Source organism: Cydia fagiglandana, chromosome 8 (assembly GCF_963556715.1).
Source record: "Cydia fagiglandana chromosome 8, ilCydFagi1.1, whole genome shotgun sequence".
Classification (NCBI taxonomy): Eukaryota; Metazoa; Arthropoda; class Insecta; order Lepidoptera; family Tortricidae; genus Cydia; species Cydia fagiglandana.
In genome coordinates this window covers 20,211,884-20,227,368 of record NC_085939.1, presented here as the reverse complement: position 1 = coordinate 20,227,368, position 15,485 = coordinate 20,211,884, and the positions used below count along the sequence as shown (strand labels likewise).

At 39.2% G+C, this 15,485-nt stretch overlaps 1 protein-coding gene across 1 annotated transcript; it reads left to right on the top strand.

Annotated features, from left to right (window-relative positions):
• Positions 1 to 7,960: 7,960 nt before the first annotated feature.
• LOC134666726 (uncharacterized) lies at positions 7,961 to 13,307 on the top strand. The gene is made up of 2 exons (XM_063523969.1): positions 7,961 to 8,474; positions 12,952 to 13,307. The coding sequence occupies exons 1-2, from the start codon at positions 8,123 to 8,125 to the stop codon at positions 13,305 to 13,307; spliced, it is 708 nt and encodes a 235-aa protein (XP_063380039.1). The 5' UTR covers positions 7,961 to 8,122.
• The last annotated feature ends 2,178 nt before the right edge of the window (positions 13,308 to 15,485 follow it).

The window sequence follows — 15,485 nt, the reverse complement described above, 5'->3', positions numbered from 1 at the left end:
GTCAACTGTCAACGAACGAACGAAGACTGCTGCTTGTGCTGCTTGGACAGCTAGAAGAACAAACCCCTCTATTCTCAAAGAGCTCTATATCGCCACTCATCTCTTCCCAACATGCCATGGGTTAGCCCTTAGATTCTTCGGACATATTATCCAACGCATGATGTGGAGAAACACAATGACATGAGTTTAGCCGAATGAATGGCAAAGTTAGAGCATGTGTGAGATGGTCGAACGTTATAAAATGAAGAGGTCGGCTTGCGGCAGTCTGCACCGTGCAGTCCATACGGCTTATGACCGCACGAAATGGAGACAAACTACATGTGCTCTCAGCGCCAGCCGAGCATCAGCAATGAGAACACGAGAAAGAAGATACGTCTCAGTGAGCCTGGTGCTTGTACGACAAAAAAACCATTAAAAAGAAGCCATAGGAGTCCACTATGTCTAGCAAATGTCAAGGATTTGTGGAGTTATGTTTTGTTAAAGTACGTCATTTTGAATAGGATAAGCCATGGAAAGCTTGAGAATACGGAGAGTTAGTAGTTACAGATCGGATCGAAGTTCATTGGGACCAGGTAACCTCTTAATGCAAGCCAATTACTAGGGAAATCAAGTGATTATACCTATCCAATATTCATTTACAAACCCTAATTTACTCACAGCATATTCAGAAAACTATACGTAGTTTGACTGACCAGCCACCTGCATTGATCAAATTTTCAAAGAAAACAACAAATTAATGATTTTTCTTAAGAAACCTGAAAGTCAAGGTCACGCCGATTTTACGCCGAAAATACGCCGCCGCCGACTATTTTTTGGCAAACGCCGACGCCGATCATTTTTTAATCGGCGCACACGTCTAGTACAAAATTACCTTGACACGCTCGTATTCTCTTAACAATAAAGTAAGTCGCGTCAAGACCATATTAAACATCTCGCCGTTTAGCAAATTCTGCTGCTGACTGTAGGAAGGTAGGGATCAAAAGATGATGGGAGAGTAGGTATTACAAGAAATTGTAGAAATAAAATAAAATATAAATAAGTTGTTGTTTATTTGGCTGTAAAATAGGTACTTTCAAAGCTATTTATTACAAATTACTCTTGATAATTTTATTTTAACAAATCTTTGCGTTTGCGTATCAAAGCCAAACTTTTCTTTAACACATTCATTGCCACTAAGTGAATACACAAACGGGTACGCTACGGGTTACGCTCGTAGCACGTAGCCACGTGTTTGCCGTATGTAGCGCGTAGTCGCTACGAACAGTGTACCCGGCACTTCAAACCGGCGGCGGGTTCTTGGCCCTGAATGTGTTAGATAATTTAAAGCAAAATATTTTAAGTAACATAATTTACATAGTTAATTTTTGAGCTCGCCCTGCAACGCGAATAGTGCCGAGAGAGAAGTGACATCCCTGCATAAGACGGAAAACATTTTTAGATGCAGAAAATAAGGTTATCTCTTGGTTCTGTGCCACAGAGCATGTTTACAAAGATAGTTTACGCGCCCTCCACATAATCTTTTATATAACATTAATCTTTAAAATTCAATTTTTTTACATGCGAGCGATATTCGGTAGATGTTGCTATACGCCACCCCAAAGGCGTGTATACATAAGGGAAGGAATGGAAAGATTCGCAAGGTTCTGGTAGGCTTCCGTATCTCAATTGGCAGAGCTAACGCACGGATTGCGGAGGTTGCGGGTTCAAGTCCTGCCGGAAGCGTAATTTTTCCATTTTTCCTTTAATATAAAATCTTTAAAATTGCCCGCGTCTACCATTGAGACATTATTACCGTAGAGAAGCCATGCCAAACAATGAAATGGTGACAATCGTAACCTGTACCATGCGACCAAAATGTCGTAAGCGCCGTAAAATTCATGGCGCTTACGCGTTTATGTTACGAGATTGACGCTCCGCTTCTATGGCTTGTTGTCAAACAACATCAACTCATGACGCAAAATAATGGTATGTGTACCGATTCTATAGGTACATTAGTAATTATATTTCAATGGATTTACCTAAGGTTTATTGCATTTCAATGAATTTCTTATAAATAATCTCCAGCGCGTACGTTGTCGTTTGTTCTAGCTGTTCTAAGCTGTGTCCCAAGAAAGCTCTCCACGACGGTACAAAGAGTATAAAATTTTAATAATGAACACGCTGTTTGTCTGCGCTGCGAGCACCGCGAAATAACGTTTGTACAGTGACTACAGTGCTTTGATTACCTCCTATTAGATCACGCAATATGAAACTAGCACACAGACAGTTACGCCACATTATTACAGGATGGCCAAAAATATAGTACGTTAAAAAATATTAAGTGCATATTTTTGATAATTTTAACAAAGGTTTGTGTGAATGTGAAAGGTTTGTTTGACGACCGGTCTGGCCTAGTGGGTAGTGACCCTGCCTGCGAAGCCGATGGTCCTGGGTTCGAATCCCAGTAAGGGCATTTATTTGTATGATGATACAGAGATTGTGTTGCACTCCGCTCGCTTATTCGAAAAGTGCCCACTAAACAGCCGCCTCGATGGAAACATTCACAGCGTTTCACGTCCTCGTTACGCATCCTCGCACCGCTCAGCTACCCCGCACATCTCTGGTGAAAACGGAGGCTTAGGGGCGAAAACAAATTTGATAACATACACAATTTTAGAAGGTTCTAACTCCATTAATAATCAAATAATCGAAAAAAGATGAATGGGCTTATGTTTAAAGTTAAAATACATCAATTTTTATATTGTGAATATCCAGTGAAAATGGGGACTACGTTTACATGGACAAGTGGTCACGTGACGTGTAAATACAACAGAGGTGGATAAATCTCCGTTGTTATTCTTCCTTCCTGTTAGTTAACCTTAAGACCCGGTACAGACGGACTGCAACCCGACTGCAACTTGTATGGGAGCTGCACGCCAACGTTGCAGTTGACGTGCCGTCGGGTCCAAACCAAACAAATTGCAGTCGGGTTGCAATCCATCTGTATCGGCCCTAAGCGCAGTTACGCTTAACTTCCGCTTAGTACAGTTATTACATACTTTTGAGAGAAAAATACCTATGCGAGATATCTAGCGGATGAAATCTACGGTTCACCGCTACAATGTTCTGAACATTTTAATAATATAGTAATAAGTGTAAAGAAAGGCAAATGGAGACGAAAATGAGCTCGAGCTCTTAAAGCATCCTCAGGGCATTGTATGAGGTTTCCATTAAATATAAATCTTGTTATTTCTGCTTCTTTTAAAAATAGCTTCCATCCATTGAACTCTTGTATAGAACCGGCGCAGATGTTGTTTTGACAGCAAACTATAGAAGGGTCAAACAGAAAACTGTGTTACGTCTTTCCTGTAGACATACACAAGAGTTAAGGACTATAAAGGTTGATTTTCTTATTTAACCCTTATCCACGTGAAAAGGTCCTCCTTTTATTTAGAGAACTATGATAAAATCATTACTTACATGCCCACAAGCTGTTAACTAATGCCCACAGGAGAGAAAAATGTACAGTTCGCGCGAACACACTAGTTTTCTCTCCTGTGGGAAATAGTTAACAGCTTGTGGGCATGTAAGTAATGATTTTATCATAGTTCTCGAAATAAAAAGATCACCTTTTCACGTGGATAAGGGTTAAATAAGAAAATTAACCTTAATAGCCCTAAACTCTTGTGTATGTCTACAGGAAAGACGTAACACAGTTTTCTGTTTGACCCAGAAGCGGAGCGTGAGCCTCGCGACCTAAACGCGTAAGCGCCATGAATTTTACGGCGCTTACGACGTTTTGGTCGCGTGGTACAGGTTGCGATTGCGACGATTTCATTGTTTGGTATGGCTTCTCTATAGTATTCTCAATGCTTCTAATTTATGGATGATTCCGCCATTGTGAAAAGTGTAACGTAGAGCACTATGTTGTTCGGTTCTTGCTTTTATAGTGATAGGCTGGACTACACAAATAGCCACGACTGATTGCCGAGTGTTCACTAAATGATTGATGATTAATGAATGATTAAACACATTTCGTCGGTGCGAATAAAAAAATCGCCATGTATTTTTAAGCTACTTTTCAGGAGACAAAAATAACTGTTTATTTTCCTGTTTGTAATATATTTGATGCGCCTGGATTTTTTTTCTGATAGATCAATGATTTTTACATGATACTCATGAAGAAAATAAACAGATTTATATGTAATTTTTTAAAATATTATATTATTTTAACCAAATTTTGCTACATAGCGACTTAAATTTGGTTCATTAAAATCGTCATGTGTGAAGTTTGTACACATAGCGATTTGTTGCCAAAGTAACATAGTACGAGATGATACATAGCGGATTTTAGGGTCTATGTCGGGTAATCCATTCTACAATAGATGATACATAGCGGATTTTAGGGTCTATGTTGGATAATCCATTCTACAATAAATCGCCATGTGCAACATTATCGCCATCACCCTCGACGGAAAACAAGGCATTTAATATCGTTATTGCAAAAAAATCACATAGCTATTTTTTTGTTTTTGTACTGTTTTTTTTTTTGGACAAATGTTGTTCTATGTTCACATAGCGGAATTTTTATTTTCAAAACTAATAAAGATATAACAAAAATATTTATGTGGGTCGACGGGAAATTTAAAAAGGAATTCAATAATGCCAAAATCAAAAAATCGTAATAAACACAGCGATTTTTTTATTAGCACCGACGATTTCAAGATTCTTCATTAGCTGTAGATATGTCGGCGGCCGATCGTAAGATCAAGCAGATCGTAATGTCCCTGTGTAATGTTTTGTCGATAGTCACATTAAACCAATATATAGGTAGAATAGGTTCGTTAGGTTGCTTCAGATGCCCGAAGGGCAAACTGCCCGGAAATAGGAGCCCCGCGTAGCGGGGCTCCGTCGACTCAGGGAATAACGAGTCAAAGATTTTCACATTTCACGATATGCCTAGGAATTTTACGATAAGCCTGATCTTACGATCGGCTGCCGACAGGTACACTTCCACGTTAGTATACTTTATACATCAGGTTGATTTCTGAGTCGTGATCCAAAGTCGCTGACTCTGAAAATAATCCACATTATCTTAAGGTAGTATGATTAAAAGATAATTAGTAAAAATTTTCTTATTTTATATTGATATTAGGTGTACTAAGTGAAAATTGTCACCCTATGACTTTTGGCATACGCTGTATGGAAAGCGAAATGACTTCACATGGAAGAGAAGAGAGTGAGCAAATTGTATGCAAAAATGTGTTTATTTTTACACGACTGCCCAAACAAAAAGAGTGTATTGTTTTCAGCGTTCATGTTTGTATGTATATTAGGGTGGGCCGATTTTGTATGGAAGAAAATAAATATTCATAACTCATATCGTAATAGGTATCAAAAGTTGCGTAATAATGCGTAGATTACAGTTCTAGCAAAAATAATCAAAATAGGTATTATTTTTAGCCCTCTACCAGCCGACGAAGAAAAAAAAAAATAGGGCAAAATTAAAAAAAATAAAAATATTGGATGGCTCTTATTTATGAAAATTATTATAATATAACATAAATAGACCATTAACTAACCTAATTCAGTAGTATTTAGCTCTTAATTTTCACTAAAATCATATAATATAACACCCCAACAGTTCATATAAAATACAATTATCACTTTATCGCATGAAATACGAGAAGGGTCGTTAATATATACAATAAATTTTTAGTTTATATTGAATATGAAAGTAGAACTGCTTAAATATGATAGAAACAGTTTTTGGCATTTTTATTATGCATTTTTACAATTATTCCTATTTTTGTAAACTTAGGCAAAAGTTGCGTTTTATGCCAATTCAGGCATATTACGATGTGCTTTTTCTCATTGGTTTGCTATAAACAGTATATATTTTTATGGTCTATTTTATTTTATTGTTCACTAATGGGCCTAGAATAGGATTCAAATACAAATTTGGGCGTCTGCCATATATTAAAAAGTTTTTTTCCGAAAAACGTAATTTACGAGTACTTTTTCGACTTCAGAAAAAAATGTTTAGGAGTGTAATTGACGAACGTTAAAATCATGTCGGATGCTTAAGGCATTGCTTTCTTCAAACAAAAAATAAAAATGAAAAAAAATACAATAAAATTTTATTTAAAAAAATATATTTAATTTTTACACTTAATCGTTGGTAGAGGGCTCAAAGTAAATAGCTAGATTTATTAAATTATTTTTCTCGTTATTTACATAAAATTACGCATCTTCTAGGTGGTATTACATTGCTTATTTCCAATATTTACTCAAACGGCCCACCCTAATGTATATATGTATGTGAGTTTCTTTATTCCACCATAACTTCTGAATGCCTTAACCGATTTAGATGTGTGATACATCATTAGAATCCTTACGTCATCCCGACTAACATAGGCTATGTGACGTTATTATAAAACCAATATGGCGGACGTAATACACAAAATTGCGTCACGTTTAGAAAAAAAAATCTTGCAATCCTATCGAATGGGATCTCAAAATGAAAAGCCTTGAAAGACGATTTAAAATATATATGCAGCATACGCGTTTAAGTCTTATTTTGGTTAAATAAGGATTTACAAAATGTGCTAAGAAAAATAAATCCTTCTATCTAATTTAGTGAGCTATCAAATGAAAGGGTCAATTGACTGCTTATCATAAAAATATATACAAATCATCCATATGATTTGTATATAATTTTATAAGGTAAAAGGAACTAAACACAAACATGTTCTAAATCGCCCTATTGAAATCTAAACCTGTGAACTTCAATTTAAGCGATAGGGTTTGAATAATTTATGGCTTATTGCATTCTTATATTTCTTGTGAATAAAATTGTACTTGACTACTAATTCAACCCGACTGTAAAAAAACAGATTTTGATTTAAACGTGCGTAGGTAGGTAGGTACATACCAACCTCAATCATTTCTTCTTAACTTTAGTACTAAACTATTTTTCATAATAGTAAGAAGTATTTAAGTGACTGTTAACGCTCCATCCATGTGTGCATGCGCGCACACATACACGCCCCATCTTCGCGGTGCCGCGCCCAGCGGCAGCCGCCATTCTCCGATCTGCCACGACGCCGACACCACGTATCGCTCGGTCGCGCGTCCATACATTCTCATTTTTTTTCAAAATCATTTGTAATTTAATCGCTCAGTATATTAAAAGTTGTAAAAGTCCAAATTGTGTCGACTACGTCATTTCTCAAGAACCTGCGCCAACAGATTCGAGCCGGATGAGGCTTTGGAATCCACTATCTAAAGGAGGACAAAGGAATTCATCGGCGCGGTCGAACAAAGGAGTCGACATTTTGGACACGTGGAGATCTGGAGATTCACCCAAATTCAAGAAGATTCAACAAGTTTATACCTGAGTCTAGAATATTTAAACGAGAATATACCAGGAAAAGGGTTTGCAGTGGCATTTGTGTGAGTTCGTTCCAATTATATTCTTTTAATTTCACTTCACTGTGTCTTTCATACAGAGTGCTGTGCTCTTTTCCATCGAAACCACTATCTAAAGGTTTCATTTCAATCTAAAATCCCAATTAGTGCTATAATTCCGTCTATTGCCCATTTTTTTACTAAATATTCTTTTGGAATCGAAATTATATCGATCTTTATTTCTATAAACTATCAACAAAAGTAGCTTCAGTATCTTGTTTTCAGAGGTCTAGAAGGCTGTGTTGCCTCTATTTGAGCCAATACAGAACAAAAATTGAAATTTTAACTAATTTTTATTCGAACATTCCAGAACCGGCGAGGGGTCAAAGTCCACGATCTCGCCGGCCGCCTGCCTACGTGACCGCGCGTTGTCTCGAGTAACGGGACTTCGGGCGTGGCTTGTTCGCACGTTTGCTTGACTATCCTTCTGCCTGCTTAATCACGCTTCGCATAAAATTTAAGTATATTTCCAATAGTTTTCACTCTTAAGTATGTACAATATTTGCCTTCATTTACCGCGTGTTTAATCATTATTTTTCTTACAGCTGTAGGGCAGTTTGAGATTTGTTTCGTTTTCACTCTCGCATATTAAATAGCATTTTAACGCAAGCTTCAATAATTGCAATATTTTTTTGTTCAATTTATTTTTTTTCTTCTTCCTTTAAACTTCATAATGGACAATTTAAAATCACTAAAGAAAAGCCGAGCAAGCTTCAAAGCAAAGCTGACTGTTTTCAAAGATTATTTAAATGCTTTGCTACCTAGCAGTGAGCTTAATAGCGTACAAATGCATGAGCTTACCATGCGACATGCCAAAATGTCAGAAATGTACAACGATTTCGATTCCATACAAAATGATATAGAAAGCTTGACGGAAATTCCAGATGAGGAGTACGCAGAGCGGACTTCCTTTGAGGCCCGGTACTTCGGTGCCATGGCTGCTGCGCAAGACCTGCTCAGCAAGCATGCCGCGCCCGCCGAGCCTGCCTCTGCGGTGCACGACAGCGGATCGGTGGCGGGATCAGGTGATGCTGTCTTCTCAAGTAAGCCAAACATTAAACTTCCAACAATTCATCTCCCGATTTTCTCTGGTCGATATCAGGATTGGCTAGAGTACCATGACACTTATAAATCACTAATACACGATAACACATCTATACCTAAAATTCACAAGTTCCACTATCTAAGGAACTCTTTAAAAGACAGTGCGTCGTTAATCATTAAATCACTAGAGTTTTCAACTGAGAATTATGATGTTGCTTGGGACTTGCTGTGCGAGCGTTTCAATAATAATCGCATTTTAGTAAATAACCATATTCAAGCTTTGTTCAGTATAAAGCCAGTGACTCAAGAGTCTTCTAAAGCCTTGCGTAGTATGATAGACTGGGTAAATAAAAACCTAAGAGCCTTAAAAACATTAAAATTACCTACTGAGCACTGGGATATTCTAATCATCCATATGATGTCTAGTAAGCTTGATTCAGTCTCAATGCGCGATTGGGAAACCGAACGTAACAAAATTGTAGGTATTCCCACGTTCAGTCATTTCACAAATTTCTTGAAGGGTCGTGCGGACCTCCTTGAAACCATGGAAGAGGCTCAGAATCAATCAAAGGTTCCTCGTAGGCACAGTGACGTCACGCACAACCGCCCAAGAACATTTGTCGTAAATGAATATTTTAAACAAAAACAACATAAATGCCCTGTCTGCGCAAACTATCACACTATATACCAATGCCCTAAATTTAAAGCTATGCCTATAGAATCTCGTATCGAGAAAATAAACCAGTTAAGTCTTTGTACTAATTGTATTCGCGCAGGGCACGACGAACAACGCTGTCGACTTAGTTCATGTCGTTTGTGTACCAAACGTCACAACACTCTGTTACACATTAGTAACACTCAATCCACAGAACCACTGGCTAGCACATCATCTACTAAAAGTGACGGTGTCTTACCTGGCGTGCAGGACCAATCTAAACCTGCACAAGACAACATCACACTATCTTCTATACATTGCAGCCAAGCTCTTCTTTCCACTGCTATAATCAATGTTCAAGACCGCTCTGGTCAAACACACGAGGTCCGTATCATGTTAGACAACGGATCAACTATTTCATTCATCACAGAATCTTTACAAAAACAATTAGGGATACCCAGTTATTCCACATTTACCTCAGTAAACCTACTGGAGGAGAAAACAACAAAAGCCACTAAAAAATGTGACGTCACTATATCGTCACTATACGATCGCAATTATACAACCGATGTTGATTGCTATGTTTTATCTCGGATCTCAAATTCCCTCTCACATCCACCTCGCGGACCCATCATTCTCAGAACCGTCAGAGGTGCAGATGCTGCTGAGCGCTGACATATTTTGGGATGTACTTTCTCTAAATAAGATATCCCTAGGCAAGAATCTACCATTACTAGTTGAATCAAAACTAGGATGGCTAGTAGTTAAATTACAAACCTCAAACAAAACAAAACAAAATACAGTCCACTGCCACTTCTCTAACACAGAGCTAGATCACAAACTAAACTATTTTTTTGATAATGATGGTTTCTCTAATATCGAAAAGGTGTATAACAAATCTAAATCTGATAGCGAGTGTGAACGAATCTTTACAAGTACTACCACGCGTCACTCGGACGGGAAATTCATTGTAACTGTACCACTTAAAGAATCCCCCGAGGTGTTAGGTAACTCTAAAGAACAAGCTTTGACAAGATTTCATTCATTAGAACGCAAATTCAAACGGGAACCGAAATTCAAAGAGCAATATACTAAATTTATGAACGAATATATACAGTTAGGTCATATGTCAGAAAATACAGACTCTCAAAACGATACATTCTCTTATTTTCTCCCACATCATGGGATTTTGCGTGAGGAGAGCCTCACAACAAAATTAAGATCTGTCTTTGATGGATCAGCTGTCACAAGCTCAGGGAAGTCATACAATGACATTCAACACATAGGTCCCGTTGTCCAAGATGATTTATTGAGCATTCTCATTCGATTCAGACAGCATAGATTTGTTGCAACTTCTGATGTAGCTAAAATGTATAGACAGATTTATGTAAGAGAAGATCAACGAAGTTTGCAGCAAATCCTATGGCGGTCTGATCCCACACAATCAATTAAACAATACAAACTAAACACGGTCACATACGGCACGGCCTCAGCTCCCTGGTTAGCGACAAGAACACTAAAACAATTAGGTATCGATTGCAAGGACGAACTTGCACGTGAAACGATTTTGCATGACTTTTACGTTGATGATTACATCACTGGTCATGATGATGAACAAACACTCATACATACATGTCAAAATGTCATTAGCGAGCTAGAACCCGCTCATTTCATGTTACGAAAATGGCGGTCTAACAAACCGTCCATTCTAACTCAAATTGTAAATGAAAACAATAATGATGATTTACTAAATCTAAACAACGATGAATATGCCAAAACTTTAGGCCTACTTTGGGCTTGTAAACGAGACACATTATTGTTTTCATTGCCACATACAATTCAAAACCCTAAAACAAAACGCACTATTTTGTCCACTATAGCACAGGTGTTTGACCCACTGGGCTTAATAAACCCTTGCATGTTACAGGCAAAACTCATACTCCAGTCCCTATGGTCTCAAAATATTCCATGGGACTCCCAGCTACCAGCCGAGGTCGAGTCACAATGGGACCAGTTTGTCAAATACTTGCCAGATATTTCCAAAATCGAGATTCCTCGCAGAGCACTTTGCGATGATTTCGTAACTGTTCAATTACATGCATTTAGTGACGCATCAATGAAAGCTTACGCTGCCGGCGTATACTTACGCACAGTGTCTATAAGCGGTAACGTAAATGTACATTTGCTCGTTGCAAAAAGCAAACTGGCCCCACTGAGGCAACGGCTAACTATTCCAAAATTAGAATTATGCGGCAGTCTCCTAGCTACACAGCTAACGAAAAAGGTTGTAAATTCATTACGTCTAAAAATAGACTCAATATATTTTCACTGCGACTCAACCATTGTGCTCGGCTGGCTAAAAACGTGTAAAAAACAGCTTAAACAATTTGTCCATAACCGAGTCACTGAAATTACTAACTCCTTTGACCCATCAGCATGGCACTATGTCCCAACAGATATGAACCCTGCTGACATAGGGTCTAGAGGTCAAAATGCTTTACAGCTCAAAAAATCTACTTTGTGGTTCCAAGGACCACATTTTTTACACCAAAAAGACATTCAATGGCCCTTGCAGCCTCAAAGTGTGGAAGTTTCTGATTTGCCTGAAATTAAAACTAGTTGTCATTTTTCAGCAGCTGCAGATATACATGAAAATGATTTCACTGAAAGGTTTTCAAACTTTAGCAAAATGCAGCGCGTTGTAGCTTACATGTATAGATTTAAACACAATTGTCAAAATACAAACAAACGAGTTGGTCCATTACACATTTCAGAATTAAAATTAGCATTGTTTTTCTTATGTAAAAGGGTACAATCACAAATATTTAACAAACAACTTTCATTGCTCATTAAGGGCGCACTGACACCAAAAGATAAAATAATAAAACTAAATCCATTTATTGACCAGGACAACCTTATCAGAGTTGGAGGACGATTATCAAACTCAAACTACGATTATGATACTAAACATCCTATCTTGCTACATGCATCTCACCATATAACAAAAACATTGGTACAACATTATCATAGAATACTTTTACATGCAGGACCCCAACTGCTATTATCCATGTTACGTCATAAGTTCTGGATAATAAACGGTCGCAACCTTTGTCGGAAGATAACACATGACTGTTTAACTTGTCTTCGTTTCTAAGGTCGTACTTACCAGCCTATCATGAGTTCACTTCCTGCACAGAGGTTGCACGCTGATCACCCTTTCACACACACAGCCACAGATTATGCTGGTCCTATCCTGATATTGAACAGAAAGGGTCGCGGCGCTCAACTAATAAAGGCATACATAGTTGTGTTTGTCTGTCTGGCAGTGAGAGCAGTACACCTCGAGCTCGTCACCGATCTGACGTCTCAAGGCTTCATTGCCGCTTTAAATCGATTTATTGCCCGCAGAGGTAAGCCGGCAATTTTATTCTCAGATAACGGTACTCAGTACGTAGGATCATGTAACGAACTAGCTAAATTTTTAAAGGAATCCAGTAATGACATAACGGCTTACTCTGCAGAAAACGAAATAAAATTCAAATTCGCCCCAGCCTACAGTCCAAACTTTAACGGTTTGGCAGAAGGATCAGTCAAGTCTGTAAAATATCACTTGAAACGCGTTCTATCTATGACTAATTTAGACTACGAGCATATGAATTCTGTCTTGGTTCATATAGAAGGGATACTTAACTCTAGGCCTCTCACTCCTCTCTCTTCTGATCCTTCAGACCTTGTTCCTTTATGTCCAGCACATTTTTTAATTGGGCGAACGATCACATTGCCACCTGCACTCCAGGTGGAAGAAACACGACCACTTACGACACTCTCCAAATACATGAGAGTGCAACAGCTCAAGGCTCATTTTTGGAGAAGATACTCAAAAGAATATATTTCAGAGCTCCAGTCCCGCAGCAAGTGGTGCACTCAGGGTGCGCATCCACAGCTGGGCGAGATGGTCATCATCAAGGATGACCGCCTACCACCCTACCGATGGCTGCTCGGACGAGTCACAGCCGTCCACCCAGGCAGCGACGGCGTCAACCGCGTCGCCGACGTCCTCACCACTACGGGGACCCTGCGCAGGGCATACAACCGGCTCTGCCCACTTCCATCGACGTTGGATCAGGCAGCTCCTGACCCAAGGGGGGCAGCCTGTTAACGCTCCATCCATGTGTGCATGCGCGCACACATACACGCCCCATCTTCGCGGTGCCGCGCCCAGCGGCAGCCGCCATTCTCCGATCTGCCACGACGCCGACACCACGTATCGCTCGGTCGCGCGTCCATACATTCTCATTTTTTTTCAAAATCATTTGTAATTTAATCGCTCAGTATATTAAAAGTTGTAAAAGTCCAAATTGTGTCGACTACGTCATTTCTCAAGAACCTGCGCCAACAGTGACAATGATTATACATATTATGTCTTTCTATACTTGCATAGGTCGACTGTAACAATAGAAGTGTATTGTCATTCTATGTCTGAACACCAAATTAAAGGCGCGCCGAAAGCCCGAAGTGTCCAAAGGAGGCGTACCTACCTTTAGCATAATATTGTACGCTTACCAAAGCCGAGTGCCTTCGGCGCCCTCATACTCAAAACGTTGGGAGTAGCCCGACGTACGTTGCGCGCTGTACGCTTACCAATCCCGAACGCCTCCGGCACCCTCATACTAAGTGTCGGGCGTAGGTAGTCCGACGTACGTGGCGCGCTGTATGTGTTCCAAAACCAAAAGAGGCGTACCTACCTTTAGTATAATATTGTACGCTTACCAAAGCCGAGTGCCTTCGGCGCCCTCATACTCAAAACGTTGGGCGTAGCCCGACGTACGTTGCGCGCTGTACGCTTACCAATCCCGGGCGCCTCCGGCACCCTCATACTAAGAGTGTCGGGCGTAGGTAGTCCGACGTACGTGGCGCGCTGTATGTGTTCCAAAACCGGGCGCCTTCGGCGCCCTCATACTTAAAGCTTCGGGCGTAGCCCGACCTACGTGGCGCGCCGTACGCGTTGCAAAACCGGGCGCCGAACATACTAAGAGTGTCGGGCGTAGATAGCCCGTCGTACGTGGCGCGCTGCACGCGGTCCAAAGCCAGGTGCCTTCGACTTTCTCATACTAAAAGAGTCGAACGCAGCCCAACATACGTGGCGCGCTGCACGCGGTTCTACTTCTACTTCTTTCTAAGAAATTATATTTAAAAATATCGAATATCCCAAATTGTGAACACATCCACATATTGTCCGCAGAAAAGAAGCCCGGACGTATTCCGGAACGGTGAGCTTAATTAAAAAGTCCCAGTTCCAGAAGCTAATATCCACATAAAAAAAACTTCGTGGACAAACTAATTGGCCGGGGGAAATCTATATACCTACCTTAAATCATAGTTTTATACTTAGTACTTTTCACTAAAATGTTCAAAATAAAATAATTAATTAAAAAATTAAAAACACGACTGCTGCATTTTAAAGCGAACTGAAAAGCTAAAAATAATGTTCATATGTTAGTTACATAACTTCATGAATCTAAATTGGAATGTAAATTTACACTCACGGTCATTCACAGTAAATACTAAGGGTTATGCTCATTTATGACCGTGACTGTAGGTACGTGTACATTTAATTTCTATTGCAGTCGGGGGACCTTTTGAAGGAGATGCACTTAGGCACACCAAGGTCCCCCGATTGTAATTGAAATTAAATGTACACGTACCTACAGTCACGGTCATAAATGAGCATAACCCTTAGTATTTACTGTGAATGACCGTGAGTGTAAATTTACATTCCAATTTAGATTCATGAAGTTATGTAACTAACATATGAACATTATTTTTAGCTTTTCAGTTCGCTTTAAAATGCAGCAGTCGTGTTTTTAATTTTTTAATTAATTATTTTATTCTACTTGTCATCATTACGGGTGATAAACAATAATTAACAAAATCATTAGGCTGATCTTTGAATTCTGTATGATGTCTCTTTCTTTTGCTACACGACCCCGAAATCACTCTGTAATATTTAATGCATATAAATGAAAGATTGCGTTAAATGGCCATTTTATTTTATTATAGGAAATTTAACCTCAAGAAAGCCGGTTGCCCTCCAAACTTCACTGCCATAACTAATTAACGGTATAATTACGGAGTACAAAAGTCATTTAACTTACCAAGCTCACTTATTGGCACAAAGTCCTAAGTTACTGCGAGGAGCTCAGTCAATTACACCCTTGTCAAAGTAAATGTGGTAAAGGGCAAACTTGGCCGGTTCGGGTTTTGGAAGTTTCTTGCCCAAAGAAGGCTTGTTTTATAATATTTTAACGTGTTCAAATTACGTATTTTAAATGTGCGA

Bases quoted from the DNA above. Each gene is read 5' to 3' on its own strand.
- LOC134666726 (XM_063523969.1), top strand. From the start codon at position 8,123: ATGGACAATTTAAAATCACTAAAGAAAAGCCGAGCAAGCTTCAAAGCA. The intron at 8,475-12,951 runs GTGATGCTGTCT...TCCAGGTGGAAG, and splicing joins CGGATCGGTGGCGGGATCAG to AAACACGACCACTTACGACA.